The sequence below is a fragment of the Silene latifolia genome, chromosome 8, assembly GCF_048544455.1.
Source record: "Silene latifolia isolate original U9 population chromosome 8, ASM4854445v1, whole genome shotgun sequence".
Classification (NCBI taxonomy): Eukaryota; Viridiplantae; Streptophyta; class Magnoliopsida; order Caryophyllales; family Caryophyllaceae; genus Silene; species Silene latifolia.
The window spans coordinates 72,232,114-72,250,711 of NC_133533.1; the positions used below are offsets into that span (position 1 = coordinate 72,232,114).

The following is an 18,598-nucleotide window of genomic DNA, read 5'->3' on the forward strand; positions in this document are numbered from 1 at the left end:
TCATTTATTTACCTTTTTTTTAATTATTATTTGTGAGTGGTTTTTTAATTAAAATTAAATAAATGATTGAGAGAGGGGGACTACTCCATATAAGTTATTCACAAATTAAACACTTAAACACAGTTAATTATTAACGATCCCGTGATTTTCACGGGCTCCAAAACTAGTTACACTCTTATACCCCGAACTCCCCTAAATAAATTATCTTTTTGTAAAACACTTCTTACATATTTCAAATTAAATTAGTGAAATGAATTATGTACGGAATGCCTTTTTGCCACCAAATAAATCTAAATGACAAAGTAACAAACAAAAATACCTAAACATATATAAGGGCCTACAAATTAATTGGTAGCAAAATTAGCAATGCATAACTAACGTTAAAATACAAGGCCTACAAATTAAATGGTAGCAAAATTAGTACTCGAAAATTGGTTTACTTGGTTATAAAGAAAGATAAGGTCAACGTCTACAATTTGAATAGTTGTATTTGTATTTTGTTTGTTTCCTACTTTACTAGTAGATGACTTGGGAATTTTGGCGTGCTTTTGGCCTTTATTATCGACCAAAGTTGTGCAACTTGTGTTGGGGGTGGTCATTACTTATTGATTACGTGTGTATATACGGGATGTATAAAGTTCACAATTTTCTTTTTTTTTTTTTAGGGAAAGATGCCCGAAGGCATTACTTTATTAACGAATGATCAAACAAAACAGTAGCGTTAGCCGTTGGAGGAAAAACAGAAGGCCAAACATACCTACCGACTACTCTAGGAACTAAATGTGCTAAAGCATGAGCAACACAATTGTTAAGACGACTTGTATGTGACCATCTAACTGACTAAAGATGAGAAACTAAAACAAAAATATCATCAATAATATTAAAAAAGACACTTCGGCCTTGCTTTCGCGAACGCAGAGCCTCAATCACGATAAGGCTATCGCTTTCCACTTCCACCTTGGTCATTCTTTTCCGAGAAGCTTCCTCCGGTCCATCGAACACGGCCATAGCTTCAGCTTCATACACCTCCTAACTCTCATCTCATATGACGGACAGTCCCCACATCACCTCCCCTCGCCCATCTCGACATGCCACCCCCGTTCCAACACCCTCCCCCTCCTTCACTCCCGCATCCACGTTAATCTTCACATAACCATCCTCAGCCACCGTCCATCCCTCCCCACTGTCCGAATCCCCACCCTCACCCCTTCCCCGTCTCCTCCGTCTCACTGGTGTATGCACTTCATTGGCGCCCCCTTCATCTATCACATCCCACACCCTTCGCACAACTCCGTCCGGATCGATCCTAGCTTCGTCAAAAATCACCTTGTTACGGTGCTCCCAAATAGCCCAGCAACCAACCATAAAAGTACTGCATTCCATAGGACTCAACTCCGTCCACACCTGCTCCACCCATGCCCGAATATCCCCTTCATCATTGCCCATACCACCCATTAAACCCAGCTCTTCCCATACCCATTTTGCCACCCCACACCCCTGAAATACATGAAGACTCGACTCAATACAGGATGAACAAAAAGGACAAAGAGAATACTCACCTCCAATACGAGCTGCAATGTTCGCTCTCGTTGCCAGTGCTTCACTACACATTTGCCAAAAGAAGAGTTTTACGCGGGGCCAGACCGAAACTTTCCACATCCGATTCCAAAGCCATCTCCCTCGCTCCCGCCGACGACAACTCGCCATATCACCCACATCCCCAGCCCAAAGATTTTATAAGCACTCCGGACCGTATACAGACCATCTCGTTCTCTTCCCCAAAACCATATGTCACGCTGCCTATTCGGGCTCACCCGTAAATTCATAACACGGTCACATTCAAAAGGTAAGAGCAACTGGGCAATCTTCTCCGCATCCCAATCCCTCCCATCTTCGCGCAAAAGCTCACTCACACGCATCCCTTCATTCCCCGGCAAGCAAGGTGATATAATTTGGCCCGTTTGAGTATTCGGTACCCAGGCATGTCCCCATATCAGCGTCTCCTGCCCGTCTCCAATCCTCTTTCGAAGGCCCTGCTCCATCACCGACCTAGCCTCGAAAATGTTTCGCCAAGTATAGCTAGGATTGTGTCCCATTGAAGCCGTCATAAAGTCGTCCTCGGGGTAGTATCGAGCCTTTATCAACCGAGACCATAAGCTGCCCGAGTTCGTGATTAGACGCCATGCCTGCTTGCCCAATAAAGCGAGATTGAAAAGCCTGAAGTCCCTGAAACCAATACCTCCATCAGCCTTGGGTTTTACCAATTTGTTCCAAGCTACCCAGAAAATCATTTTCTTGTTTTCATCATGCCCCCACCAAAATCGTGACACAATCGATCGTAACTCTTCGCAAAAATTCGCGGGAATCTTAAAAACACTCATCACATAGGTAGGGAGTGAATTGGCCACAGCCTTTATGAGGACCTCCTTACCAGCCCTAGACAAAATTTTCCCGCGCCATCCTTGAAGTCTTTTGCAAAGTTTATCTCGAATGATGTCAGTGATTACTTTCTTCAACCGTCCTATCACAGTTGGTAACCCAAGATATCTCGCCTGCTCCTCAACCACACTAACCCCAAGTCTCTCCGCTACACTCACCCTTCGGTCCTCAGTGACACCTTTACTAAATGAAACAGTCGTCTTGTCTAAGCTCACCAATTGACCCTGTTGGAAATCATATTTTAAAAATCACATATTTTGGTTTAAAGTTTTAGTCATAAAAACTTAAAGATCTTATGCATGCAAAACTAGAATAAGAGTAAGGAAAATCGTTTCATACCATATGAATATTTCGGCAAAATGGGCACAAATGAAGTCTCCTACCTCACTTGTTCTTGAGCTTTCCATATATTAGGATGATCCTCCAAAGACCTCAAGTATAGAAGTCACTCCTCTTGATTGCACCCAAGATTATCCCTTATCCCCACTAAATAATATTACCTAGATATTAGTTTAGTAGTTTACCTTAAAATTGATTACTAATACTCATATATTACATTAATAATATTAGTAATATGATTGAACAGTTTTGAATCAAGATTTCTCAAGTTTTAGAGAAAGATGAAGGAGTAGAGAGAAAGATGCATGTGAATTTCTTGAACATGCATAAAGAGAATTATTAGAGAAGAAAAACACAAGTCCCCTTAGCTAGTAAGTGGGTGTCACGGTTTTTTTGGGAGTATATAGACCAATATTTGGTCCTTCCCTTTTCCCTTTTCCCTTTTGTTCTTATCTAAAAGTGTAGGTATGCTAGCTAGTAAGACTAGGTATGATTACAAATATTTTATCTCATAAAATAAATCAACCACAATCCACTACTACTACCTTCATTTCGGTCCATATATAAAATGGACTACCATTTTATTTTGTCAATTTGTCACTTGTCACACAGTATGTCACATGTAGTATGATACATGTTATTAATTAATTTAATGCATATTTATCACATAAATATCATTTTATAAATTAATTAAATTACATACAACAAATTTACTAGTGACACTTGATCACATAAATAAAATGGATCATTTAATTATAATTCACAACATCTTGTAATTATAAATAACCATTCATTCTCATTTCTATTGTTTCACAAACAATAAATAATTTTAGTAATAAAATATTTCAATTACTAAAATAAATCTTATTTAATCCCATTATAATAAGATATCAATATTCTCTCTCTCACAAATGAATTGTTCAATTTTAAGGAATTGATTAACTTGTATCGTCATACAATAAATCAACTTTACAGATTAGGGCATCATCCTTTAGGTGTGACCTTAAGGGATCAACTGACCACCACCGCCCCATTTTACAATAACGTCAAACTCTAGCAAGCCAATCGTTACCGATTAATGTTGATCAGTTGACTATATAATGAATCATCCCTTACGTATTCTTAAAAATGAGATTTAAACATGTGATCATCATGATCGACAATTGTGATCGCATTATTGTCGGGGACACTCCAACAGACCCGACGCCATTTCATATCTCCGTAATATGCCGTTCACAGTCTCTCCTTCCTCCACCGTTGCTCGAACAAAAAAGATGCTATCATCCGCTAAAAGAAGATGTGAGATGACCGGTGCATGGTATTATTCTCAACAGCCCGTCTCATCAAATTTGACAAATCTTTAGCACAAAGGAGGAATAAGTATGGTGAAAGCGGGTCTCCCTGTCGCAAACCCCGACTTGGCCGAAATTCCCGAGATGGTTCACCATTAATAAGGACCGAAAACGTGACAGAAGACACACAATCCATAACCCGATTTACCCATGTCCCATCGAATCCCATAGTTCTCAGTACACCGTGTAAGAAGCTCCACTCGACCATATCATAAGCTTTAGCCATATCAAGTTTGATCGCCATGTACCCTTCCGAGTTTCTATTATTCTTCATATGATGAAAAACTTCAAAAGCAATCAAGATATTATCAGATATGAGACGGCCCGGCGTAAACACACTTTGATTTTCCGAAATAATATCGCCCAGGAATAATTTCAATCGGTTGGCTAAAACCTTTGGCACAAGCTTGTACACAACATTACACAAGCTAATTGTACTAAAATCACGTATTTTATCCGGCGCTTTCTTCTTAGGAATTAACACGATGTAAGTCTTATTTATCTGCTCAGGGGACAACTCACCTCGCAAAATGCCAAGTACAATAGCCACCACACGCTGTCCAACCACATGCCAGTAAGTTTGGTAAAAAAGACCATTCATCCCGTCTGGTCCCGGAGCCTTCAAAGGGTGCATTTGATTTAAAGCTTTGACGATCTCTACTTCATTAAACTCGGCTTGGAGCAGGCCATTTATGCGGTCCGTGACTCTTCCCTCCAACCCGACTAAAACATCGTCAAAATGGGTCGGCCTTGATGAGGTAAACAGGTCTTGGAAATAGGAGTTGGCTACGCTGGAAACTTCGTCAAGTCCCACACGCATTAAACCCGAATCATCAATCAACGCTCCAATATAATTCTTACTCTTCCTCTCGCCTGCTTTGGAATGAAAAAACTTGATGTTTCGATCCCCATCTTTTAGCCATAAAGCACGAGACCGTTGTCTCCAGTATTGCTCTTCCTGTCGATAAAGGTCCGCAATTTCAGCCACAATCTTCCTGCGCCTTTTGACATCCTCTTCAGTTCGAGTCCCCCCATTAATCTGAGCTAGCTGTCTTCGTTTAGTCTCTAATAATCGTCGGATTTTCCCAATACTTATCTTCTTCCAAGCTTGCAATTCCCTCGCACATTCCTTTAAACCTTCCACCAAATCCCCATGCCCCCGTGCCAAACCCCTTTCCACAGCTTCTTCGCACCCCGGTTCCCCTACCCATATTTGATCAAATCGGAATCTGCTTCTTGTCTTCCCACCAATTTCCCTTCGATCAAAGATAAGTTTAATCGGAGCATGATCCGACCATTCCCTCTCCAAATGATATAATCTCGCATAAGGAAATAGTTCTAACCAACTCTCCGTACACATAGCTCTATCAATCATACTTTGTCTATTCACTTCACCTGCTTGCCCATTATCGAAGGTAAAATGATATCCTTCCCACGCTACATCCTTGAGTCCACAATAATCAACCGCCGCTTAAAAATTATTCATCTGCCATTGTGCTCTGCTACCCCCCTTCATCTCAGTCGAAAAAAGGATTTCATTGAAATCCCCAACACATATCCACGGTAGTGATGACTGTCGATGTAGAAGTCAAAGCAGATCCCACGATAAGTGACGGTCTGAAACAGCTGGCCACCATAAAAACTCGTAACTCTCCATTATTTACCGCTCTCTCGGACATGGAAATCCATATGATGCACAAATGACGACACAAACTGACAATCGATCTCCCTCTTCCACATAAAAGCAAGCCCCCCAGACCTTCCCATACTATCTACCTCAATTCCGTCATACCCTTCCATCTTCTCCCTCACCTTCCTCATCTCACGACCACAAAGTTTCATCTCGCAAAGAAAAATCATGGCCGGGGCTTCCCTACGCACTAAAGCACGTAGGGCATTGACCGTGCCGGGGTTGCCGAAGCCTCGACAGTTAATGCTTAGGAGATTCATTGGGCCCGGCGGGGTTGAGCTCCCTCAACCTCCGTCTAAGGTATCATGACGCCCCCGTCGTTGCTTAATTTAATTCTCTTCTCCCCCCAGCGATGCCCTCCTCCAATCTGTCACGCTTCCCTATAATAACCCGCACCTCCTCCGTAGATGTCATAGTTCTCCACTCCCTTGCAATCTTTTTCCACTCCCATTTTTCCCCCCTGTACCCTCTTTCCTCTCTCCCGCCAGATCACCATCTACCCTACTCCCAACGCCAGACTCCTCCCCCATCTCCTCTACATTTTGCGATTTTTCAGCTGCCACTCCCATCCCGCCGCCCCCACTTCATTCTCCACACTTTCCAGCTCCACAGAAGCACACCCCATCAGCTGAACAGCTGCTGCCGAGCATTCCACATCTCTGTGGGTGTTCATCAGCTCCTCCCTCCTCTCCCCAGAACCTCCTGCCTCCATAGAAATGGCTTCTCCCTTCTGAGCATGGTGTTGTTATTGAACAGTAGTCTTCTTCAACTTCAGATCAATTGCTATAGACTTCAGCCGCTCAATCATCTGCGTGATATCCAGCTCTTCATCCCGTTTCTTGACCTCATGAAAACTCGCATTCAAGTCCCTTATCGCCCTCCCAGAGCCCTCTGTTTTTGTTTTAGTAACCTTCCACGACGATGCCCGCAGCCACTCTCCAAAACGTAACTCCCCCTCTTCATACGGACCATTATCACAATATTTTTCGCCATGACCCATCACACCACAACCATAGCAAAATATGGGTAATCACTCGTATTTAACATTAAAATTAACTACCCTCCCATTCTTCATCTTAATGGGTACCACCGCCTTCAGAGGTTGTCGAACATCATGGATAATACGAATCCTCACAGCCCTATCAAGCGCACTATCCTGACCATTATCAACATCTAAGAACGTACCCAAGCATTCCCCAATTCTTCGAATATTTAATTGGCTCGACCGACCCGAAATTGGCAAGTCATAAACCCTAGCCCAAATAGGAAAATGAATGAGTGGAACGTTAGACAGTTTACCTTCACGGTTGGGTTCGTTGAAACACCAGACAAACTTCTCGAAATGCTATGGCTGACCTTCGAGAACACGCGCCTTATCCCTTTCTCCATCGAACTTAAAGACGAAAGTTTTCTCTTTTGGATCAACAACATTCCCACAAATTGCCTTCGACGGATTCCATAGTCAAACCATGGTGTCGACGGCTGCTTTGATATTAATCGCTCTGGACGCCCATAATTTCCCGACAAGCATAAATTGTTCTTTTGAGTTGCTCCCTCCCGTCTCATCATCCCAAAGAAAAGTCGTCTGGTCTCCCTCATCTTCATCCTCTAATGGCCCTTTTCCCTTTCGAATCAAGCCCCGCGTATTACTCATCCCTGGTACCTGCATAGAGAAACAAGAAAAGCACAGAAAGACAAACTGATCGCACAATCCCACGACAAAAATCGTGAGATAATCCCCGAGAAGGAGGATAAACCCTAAGACTCTATAGACGGAACCCTAGGAACCCTAGACGCGTAAGCATCTCAATTTTTATAAGTTCACAAATTTTTATTTCAAATTGTTTATCCGTTTTAACATTAAAATGAGTTACGTATTATATATAAGGTAAACACAAATTATATTGAGATTAACAAAATATTTATTTTTTTAGGATTTTTTGTCAAACACAATCTTTTAAAAACTGTTTTTTCCAAACACCACTTTTAAAAAAAAAAGTTTGTGACACACAACCTTTAATAATTTTTTATTTACATTTTGGCTAGAGTTTGAACACTTCAGAATGAGGTGACTTTCAGTCGATGTTTGAGATAGCAAACGACGTCGGTTTGAGGTGTTCTTAGACTCTTTGGAAAGGTGGGAGTACAAGCTTTCCAGGGGTTACCAATACGGTAGTGATAGGTGGCTTTATGTGGGGTCTATTGGTGTGTAAAGTAAGGTTGGTCAAGGAATTAATTGGTGTTTTTCTGATTTATTTTTACCTCCAACTCACTCCTTGACTCAAATTTTTACTTTACACACCAATAGACCCCACGTAGGCCACTTATCATCACCGTACGCAGTAACCCCTGAAAAAGCTTGTACTCACACCTTTCCAAAGAGTCTAAGAACAGCTCAAATTGACCTCGTTTGCTACCTCAAATATCGACTTAAAATCACCCTATTGCAAGTGGTTAAACTCTGGCCAAAATGTCGTGTTTTACAAAAGAAAATTATTAAAGGTTGTGTTTTACAAACTTTTTTTTTTAAAGGTAGTGTTTGGAAAAAAAAAATTTTTTTTTAAAGATTGTGTTTGATAAAAATCCTTTTTTTTTATGCAAATCAAATATTAGTTAATCTATTACGGAGTATATTTTTAAGACGGATATATTCATCTTAAAAAAAAACCTATCGATTAATTATCTGACGTATGCCACATGAGCGTGGCGGAGAACAAGTCATTCCTTGCCACATATTATTATCCGTGTTTGTCAAAAGTTTATAGGTTATTCTTGGTATTGTGGGCCTGTTTGTTGTCATCCTCATGTTGTATGGCCCTTGGCCCATGTACACCTCAATGTTAATAATCTAGTTCGGTCAATTTAGAACTACGGTGATATGACCTAATGTAGGGTTAACAACCAAGGATTCCCGTCTATTTTTTTTTTTTTTTTTAAATTATCGTTAATTTAACGTCAAAAGACATTCATGATTTAAAAAATAATGCATATAAGAAATATAGCAAAAAAATATAAAAATATCATTTCAACCAACGAAGCAAAACACAAGACTAATTTTCTTCATCTTATGATCATTAATCAACCAATTAGGATCCTCTCCATTTCCTTTCTCTCCATTTCCTCTCACAAACCCATTTAATAATATTATCCTCTCTATACACTATTAATCCTTTATTTCTACGCATAAATCGCTTTAACCGATTCGATGTTAATAGAATCCAATCTCGTCCGTTGATAAGAAATGGACTCTCCATTTCTTTTTAGGAAATGGAGAAGATTTTTACTATATTTAGGGCGTTAGGATCCTCTCCAATTGTTAAAATAACCGGAGGGTCCAGTTCCTCACCTTATCAAATGACACCTGGATGGAAGCCCAAATAAAGGGCTGAGATGAATTAAAAGTAAATGTGGGCCATTTGTGATCATTTGTCCAGTAACTCCATCTTCCCCATCCTCACACTTCATAAACGCCATTAACATTCAACCATCATCATCACCATCATACAACACCCATGAACACCACTGACGCCATTTATACCACCTTAAACTGACCTACTCTTCTCCTCAAACAAACAGCCCAAAAATATCAATACACCTTGGCACCCCACAAATACCCACCCCCTGAGATCCACGCGAAATTCACCGGACCGTCATCCCTATCGGACCGTCGTCCTCCACCAATTGAGGATGATCAAATGAAATGTAGTAACATGCAAACAAACATGTATGGTGGTGGAGAATTCTGTTGAAGCATGAAAGTCATTAATGGTGGTTCGATAATCGGATTTGAGGATCCTTGGTTTGATAATCACCGGCCAAACCGCCGGTATAAAAATTGTCGCTAAAAGTAAATAAGCTTGCCGTCCGAGTTAATTTAATTGGCCGGTCAAGTTTTTATATAATTAATGAAAGTAGAAAAGAATGAGGGATGAGAGACGCATAGTAGGTGGAAGAAGCACAGCCGTCCAATTATATCTTGTGCACGTGTCAGATGATTACAAGAGGAACTGGAACTCCAGTTATTTACAATAACTGGAGAGAATTCGGGCTCCTAAATATGCAAGTAAAAAACACAAATTCTCATTATTTGATAAAAAATGGGGCGTACCATTACTGTTTTTAAGAGAGAGGGGCTAGAATTAAGAGACCAAAAAAGAATTCAGTAGTTAACTACTCCCTCCCATCCAGACCAAAGGTTACAGTTGCTTTTTGACACTATTTATAGTCGTAGGGAATCTTTGATATTATTCTTAATCTATAAGACAAAATATAGTCATGTGAGATCTTGTTTGATTTATAAATGCATGAACGCTTATCGAATATCAAATTTTTATAATTTTTAATAATGCCAGAATTAAAGATATATACGTTACGTAACGTCGCTAAACGCAATGTGTGATAAAGAATCAGAATCTTCTTGGCCCGGATGGAGGAGTATTAGAGTTTGGTTGAATTTAATTCTCAGCTTATTTTCTTGTCAAATACTAATATCATAGACGGAGTAATATTCAAGTCATGTTATTCAATCTAATTTTTTGTTATGGATAGTAATTTGTGGTAGTTAAGTTACATGAGTTTATAAAGAATTTATATATCTTGTATAAATTCGATCTTTAATTACATATTTTCAGTGCAAATTATTTGTCTTATTTTGTTTCACATCTATTACTTCTCCTTATGGCACATCATCACTTTAACATAAATCATCACTATTTTATTACTTAAAGTATGATGTATCACAAGATTAAGATGATTGTGACACAAGATTATCGTTAATCATTAGTTTGAGTTAGTTTTTCACATAGTGAAATACTCCGTCATCACAATAGTAGTATAGTACTCCATATTACTTTCGCACATTTTTAACTTTTGGCTACCTAATGAAAATAGAGTACAAAGAGGTGAGCAAGCTTCCTCTTCATTTCTTAAAAAAAAAAAATAGGAGTCTATTATTTTTCAACGGTTGTAAATTTGAGCTCAATTGAATGGTTGTAAATTTATTTAAAAATAAAAAGGTAAATGAATGAGATTGAAATATATATTAATGTTTTGTAAGAGAAAATGGAGAGAAAAGAAATGGCGATGATCCATTTTGAAAAGAGGTGGAGTAAATCTGTAAATGGGTGTCCACTCGCCCACTTGCCCCTCTAACTATGCTCTGGTCTCTGTAATCTATAATATTAAGCTTTCTAAAGTGTGTTTGAAGGGCACATATTAATAAGCTTAATGTGGAAAATTTTTTAGATACTTGTATTATCTTATACTCCCTCCACATCTATTTGTTCTACCCGTTTACCTTTTTGGAGGTGAAAGTATTGAAACTTTGAGCATAAATACATCATAAAATATAATAATTCATAATCTGATATTTACATAGTTACATTTGTTATAAAAAAATATTTCATAAAAAATTATTTTTAACCGAAATAAATAATGTATAGGTGGTTAAAATGACGGTCAAAGCGTCGCTTAGGAGACCATGTATAAAGTAAATGGGAAGAACAAATAGATGTGGAGAGAGTATCTTATATATATATATATATATATATATATATATATATATATATATATATATATATATATATATATATATATATATATATATATATATATATATATATATAGAGTCGGGATCCGGTGAGAACTCCTAAATATTTGAGGATTGAGGATTAGTTAATACAATATCACCTGGTTCTTCAATACAATATCACGAAAAATCGACCTTTGCCAAAAAAAAAAAATTTATAATTTTTTTTTTTTGTGTGCTTTTTTTCCGTGATATTTTATCGAATAACCCGTGATATTGTATTGAAGAACCTCTGATATTGTAACGAAATCCTCAATCCTCAAAAAGATAGTGTATCCTCACATGATTCCATTCCTATGTATATATATATATATATATATATATATATATATATATATATATATATATATATATATATATATATATATATATATATATATATAGAGATGGATTTGGTGATTTTGGTTCTTATGGTGAGTTGTGAGTTGGGGGAATCTCAACCACTAGATTATATTAGAGATGAATGGCCAAGATCTAATCTTACTTGTCATATAAAACCACTCTCCTTTACTTATTTTCTCTTTTTTCTAATGTTACTTTTTTTTTTTTACTTTTTTTTTTTTTTATCTTTTTTTTACCTCGTGTTATTGTGCTTTTTTTTATTACTTTGATTTTTTTTTCTCTTATGTTTTTCTTTAATTTACTCATTATGTTACCTTTTTTCTTTTTTTTTTGTACCGGATTTTTTTTTTACTTGAAATTTTTTTTACTCTTATTTTTTTACCTCGTGTTATTATGCTGTTATTGTGCTTTGTTTTTTTACGACTTTGATCACATGTTATTGTGATGTTATTGTTATTCCGCTATTATTGTGATGTTATTCTGCTTTTCACTTTGATTTTTTTTTTGAAATTTTTTTTACTCTTATTTTTTTACCTCGTGTTATTATGCTGTTATTGTGCTTTGTTTTTTTACGACTTTGATCACATGTTATTGTTATTCCGCTATTATTGTGATGTTATTCTGCTTTTCACTTTGATTTTTTTTAGGACTTTGATTTTTTTTCTTTTTTTTTTACCACGTGTTATTGTGCTGTTATTTTACTGTTATTCTGCTATTATTGTGATGTTATTCCGGTGTAACTTTAATTTTTTACTACTTTGATTTTTTTTACTACTTTGATTTTTTTACTTTTTTTTACCGCATGTTATTGTGCTATTATTCTGGTGTTATTGTAATGTTATTCCGGTGTCACTCTCATTTTTTTTACTACTTTGATTTTTTTTCTCTCTTTTTTCCCCGTGTTATTGTGATATTATTGTACTGTTATTCTAGTATTATTCTGATGTTATTCTACTGTTATTCCGGTGTCACCCTGATTACTTGCCCCTTCAGATTGAAAGTCTTGTGTTTCTTCTGGTTGGAAAACGGTTCTAAACAAATTTAGCATGTAATAAGACCCTTCTCACCAAGACCGAGTTCACATCCAGCTGCTTTTGAATCCACAGACTCCTTGGTTCCTGCCACAGGGTCAACTTCACCAATTTCGTCAATTTTTGCTTGTATATTAACAAAACGGGATCCAATTTTTGCTTCACCAATTGCATCAACCACCTCTATTCTGCCTTCTTTCAAACTCAAACAAACGATTTTTATAAAGATAAATTCTATATTAACCTTTCATTAAAGGAGAAAATTGAATAGGGACACAGTCTACCACATCCCTTCCATTGCTTATTTGTCCATTACCAAAATATTCAAGTAATCCAGGAAATAAATATCTATCCATTAAACTGTCAAGAAAAAAAAATGTCCATTACCTTGCTAAACAATGCCTAATTCCAAGTGAACATTAAAGTTACACAAGTTCAACACAAACCCAAAACACATTTACAATTCTACCACCGCCCCACTGGCCGCAACATTGTCAACGCCCAACGGAACATCGTGCCAAATCCAAGACATTTCAGCCACCCATTTAAGTATAAATTACTTCGTTAAACATCAACTCCCGAAATGATCCTCTTAGAATCACTACAGACAAGCTACAATAACCTCTGGAAACTCGGGAACATCAAAACTATTCAAAATACAACCAACTGCATTGTGCACTGCCACATGACAATCATTTAAGAACAGAGGAACCCGAGTGAATTACTCAGCTAATTTTTTTAGCAAGAGTTACTAGTTTCAATATGACCACGCTGTTTAATATCAGTAAAACTATAGCTACTCTTCTTGTCAGTGATTCTAGTACACCAAAGAGTAGAAACAAGATCAGTTTGTTGACGTAACAGGCTAAACAATGAAATCAGAATAAAATATTGGAATCAATAACAAAACGGGATCCAACTTGGAGGCTTCGAACTCCACTATAGACCCGTAACTCAAAATTATAATTTGATCCAATCAATCAAAATTATAATTTGTAACAAATAGTCGCCTATCAAAATCGAGTACTGGAGTCGCAAAATAGCGGATCAATTACCCCAAATTCATCAATCTATACCTCAACCAAGAATCCGTATTTTTCGATCAATTCTCCCAAAAAATCATCATCAAGTCAGAATCAATTAATGCGATTATGATTGTACTTGTAATTAGTGTTTGAGGAAGATGATAATGATGCAGGGATTGGAAGCGCTGAAGGTTTTAAGTAAACAAAATTGAATTTGAGAATCTGAGAAGTGGATAATAGGGATGAAAGCAGAGAGAAGAAAAAAAATAGAGCGTGAAATTATTGTGTTCGATTGAAGGCCGCGTGTTTTTTTATTATTACTAGATTCAATCTCATCAGTCCATTTATTTTAATCCAATGGCTAAGTTTCCAAACTCACAACTCACCGTAAGAACCCAACTCACGAGATCCCGCCTCTATATATATATATATATATATATATATATATATATATATATATATATATATATATATATATATATATATATATATATAGAGTCAAGTTGAGATGAGTCCACAAATTTGGTTGAGTCCATAAGTCCTATTCTTAGCCAATCATTTTTGAGTGTAACTTTACTGATTTATGAGTGTAACTTTAGCTATTTAATGATTTATAAGTGTATCTTATCTTTTAAGGCCAACTTTTATACACAAATTTGAATTTATAAATTAAAATTTATGTAATTTTAACAAAAATCTATGTAACTTTAGCGTCTTACGAATGTAACTTTAGTCGTTGGGGGTGTAATTTTAGTCGTCGGAGTTATAACTTTAGTAATATGGTGGTTTGTATGTAAAACTTTGAGTTTATATACTTTTATGAGTGTAATTTTAGTCATTGAAGGTGTAACTTTAGTCGTAGAAAATGTAACTTTATTTTTTTTATGTATAAATTTGAATTTATATACTTTTACGAGTATAACTTTACCCCTTTTAAGTGTAACTTTAGTCGTTGAAGTCGTAACTTTAGTCGTATAGTAGTTTGATGTAAAAATTTGAATTAATATACTTTTCTATTGTAACTTTAGTCATTTCAAGTGTAACTTTTGCTCTTCAAGAGTGTAACTTTAGTCCGGTACGAGTGTAATTGTAGTCTGATACGACTGTAACTTTAGTACGATAAGGCTGTAACTTTAGTTCGATAAAATTGTAACTTTAGTTCGTTAAGCGTGTAACTTTAGTCCAACAAGAGCGTAATACAACCATGACCACCACAACCACCACCCTCACTGATTTCAGATCGCCAACCACAACAATTTCAATTGAAAAAAAAAAACTTAGATCTGACCTCCACCGCCGCCCAACCATCTCCACAACAACAACCACCACCCAGCACCACGCAACAACCAACAAACCGCAACCCCACCACAAACCACCAACACTACCGCCGACAAATAACAACCACCACCATCCCTTAATTTTTTTTTTATTTTACAAAAAATCTGAAATTTACAAACCCAGATCTGAAATTTTTAAAAAAATTTGAAATTTTGTCTTTAAATTTCGAAGAGGAAGACGAAATGAGGTGCTGACCGTGGTTTTGCTTGGCGGCGTCGGGGTAAGGGGCTAGAAAGAGAGGAGGGAGAATTGTGGTAGAGCAGTGGCGTGGTGGTTATTGGATGGCAGGTGGCGGCGAGGAAGTGGCTGCCGGATTTTTAGAGAGAAATGAGAGATATAGGTTAGAGAGAGGAAGAGAGAGAAGTGAGGCAGTGAAGAAATGAGAGAGGATTGTAAAAAATTAGGGTTGTGTAGTATTTATATTCCAGCACCCTTTTTTACTCTAATCCTAGCCATCCATTATATAGATCCAAAGGCTAGGATGAAGACTCAAGGACTCAACCAAAAAAGGTGGACTTACATTATAGAGAGAGAGAGAGAGAGAGAGAGAGAGAGAGAGAGAGAGAGAGAGAGAGAGAGCAAAGTTCTCCTAAGTCCTTCATATCTTTTGAGTCCATAAGTCCCTCCCATATCCCTTAGATCATGCTTGGTGGATGCTTGAGATTGAAAGTAAGAAACACACTTAACACTAATTAATTCACTTCTCTCTCTAGTTTTAATAATACATTTACTAATTCATTATCATACACAATTAACACCACCATTTATCTTATACTTCAAAGTTTATGAAAATTTTGTTAACACTTTTCCAGTTTCAGTTTTTTTCGTTTTTTTTAGACAAGTTTTCGACATTTTAGGATTTTACGAGTGTAATTCTAACAGCAAAAAGTGTAACTTTAATCTACGAAGCGGTTTTGACGGATATTATTTTGAAATTTGTAATTTTAATGAATGTTTACGAGAATTTTGCGTCTTACGAGTTTAATTTCAGTTTTTTTTGACTGATTTTGACGAATAATATTTTAAATTTTTGTAATTTTATCACAACTTATTGTAATTTTAGCATTTTTCGAGTGTTATTTTAACGACAAAAAGTGTTATTTTAGTCAAGGAAAGTGTAATTTCAGTCCAATGAGAGTGTTATTTTAGTCCAGGAAAGTATTTTTTTAGTCCAGTCAAATGTAATTTTAGTCCAATGAGAGTGTTATTTTAGTCCAGAAAAGTGTAATTTTAGTCCAGAAAAGTATAATTTCAGTCCTGTGAGAATGTAATTTTAATCCATTGAGAGTGTAACATTAGTCCAATGAGAATATGAGAATATGACCAAGTCCATTGAGAATGTAACATTAGTCCAATAGTAGTAAGTGTAATTCTAGCAGAAAAAGTGTAATTTTAGCCGAAAAAAGTGTTATTCTAGCAGAAAAAAAGTATAATTTTTTAAAAAAAGTGTAATTTTAGCGGAGAAAAGTGTAATTTTAACAGAAAAAAGTGTAATTCTAACAACAACAATAAGTGTCATTTTAGCAGGAAAAGTGTAATTTTAGCCGAAAAAAGTGTTATTCTAGCAGAAAAAAGTATAATTTTAACAGAAAAAAGTGTAATTTTAATGAAGAAAAGTGTAATTTAAACAGAAAAAAGAGTAATTCTAACAACAAAAAGTGTAATTTTAGCAAAAAAAGGTGTAATTCTAACAACAACAATAAGTGTCATTTTAGCAGAAAAGTGTAATTTTAGCCGAAAAAAGTGTTATTCTAGCAGAAAAAAAAGTATAATTTTAACAGAAAAAAGTGTAATTTTAATGAAGAAAAGTGTAATTTTAACAGAAAAAAGTGTAATTCTAACAACAAAAAAAAGTGTAATTTTAACAGAAAAAAGTGCAATTTTAATGGAGAAAAGTGTAATTTTAAAAGAAAAAGGTGTAAGGAACACCTATCTCTACACATAAAAAACCAAGACAAAATGAAAGGAGAGGAGGCATGCGTATTTCATCTTCATTTGTTGAAGATCTACACATAAACACCAATATACTCAGATTTTAGTATTTATCTTCATTTGTTGAAGATCTATAAACTAAAATAAAAAAAAAAAAATAAAAACATCAGATCTCAGTCCATTATAATCAGTAATAACTAATTACTTGTACTTTAGAACAAATCAATAAAAAAAACCCTTTTTTTCTTTAACAAAATAAAACAAAAGTAATAATGAAAAGTACATATGTGAACAAGATAATAAAGGAACCGAAAAAAAAAAATCAGATCTGGAAACGTGAAACACCAAGAAAAAAAAATTGAGAAGAACAAGATGAGAGCGGCGGTGGAGGAGCGTCTTATAATCAGTAATAACTAATTACTTGTACTTTAGAATAAATCAATCAAAAAACCCTTTTTTTCTTTAACAAAATAAAACAAAAGTAATAATAAAAAGTACATATGTGAACAAGATAATAAAGGAACCGAAAAAAAAAAAAAAATCAGATCTGGAAACGTGAAACACCAAGAAAAAAAAATTGAGAAGAACAAGATGAGAGCGGCGGTGGAGGAGCGTCTTGGCGGTGTTTGCGGAGGTTGGCGTGCGGAGTTTGGCGAGCAGAGGTTGGCGTGCGGAGTGGCTGTGGGGTGTGGTCGGCGGTGGCCGGTGGGGTTGGGGAAGGGAGGGGGTGTTTTTTTTATTTTGTTGGGTTTTCAATTTTAGGGGTTTTGAAATTGAGGTTTTGAGAGAGAGAGTAGAAGAGGGAAATTGTGAGGATGAGAGATAAGTAGGTGGGTGGAAAAAAGTATATATATTGAATTAGTGGTTAATTAAGATTAATTAGTGTGAGTAGTGAGAGAGTGGGTTTAATGAGCTTTAATCCCCTCCTTTTTGCTTTCAATCTCAACCCTCCATCTTTCTCATCCAATGGCTCTAAAGAGAACTTATGGACTCACATGTAAGACATGGACTTACTTGATCCTAATACTATATATATATATATATATATATATATATATATATATATATATATATATATATATATATATATATATATATATATATATATATATATATATATATATAGTTTGGTTCTTGTGAGTTTTGTTCTTATGTTGAGTTGTGAGTTTGTGTGCTCACAACTGGACCACAAATTAAATCAAAATTGATTTGAGATTGAATGAATCTCTCGCCACATATACTATATTAACTTCTGACAAAATTTGTGTCAAACGTGTCATTTGTTGAATACTTGAATGCTCTTCAATTTCATCTTACTTTCTCTCTCTTCCCATTTCTTTTATTTTTCCAAAATAATATTACCTTAATTCACATCAATTTCAAATCTCCAATTGTTGAACACACGATTCGCCATTGATGCTTCTCGATTAAGCTACCTTAATTCATATCAGTTTCATCGGAAGTACAACATCTCAATTCCTATTTTTCGTCGGAAAACTTCAATTCGTCGTTACTTCTATCCA

General features: G+C 36.1%; 2 protein-coding genes across 2 annotated transcripts; both read right to left on the minus strand.

The window, feature by feature from the left end:
- Positions 1-1,041: 1,041 nt before the first annotated feature.
- Positions 1,042-1,611, minus strand: LOC141595356 (uncharacterized). The gene has a single exon (XM_074415321.1). The coding sequence runs from the start codon at positions 1,609-1,611 to the stop codon at positions 1,042-1,044; it is 570 nt and encodes a 189-aa protein (XP_074271422.1).
- Positions 1,612-1,628: 17 nt separating this feature from the next.
- On the minus strand, positions 1,629-6,532 carry LOC141595357 (uncharacterized). Its single transcript, XM_074415322.1, has 3 exons — positions 6,404-6,532; positions 4,279-5,574; positions 1,629-2,663 (listed from the first exon to the last, which is right to left on the minus strand). Exons 1-3 carry the CDS (start codon positions 6,530-6,532, stop codon positions 1,629-1,631), a joined length of 2,460 nt encoding a protein of 819 aa, XP_074271423.1.
- Positions 6,533-18,598: the final 12,066 nt, after the last annotated feature.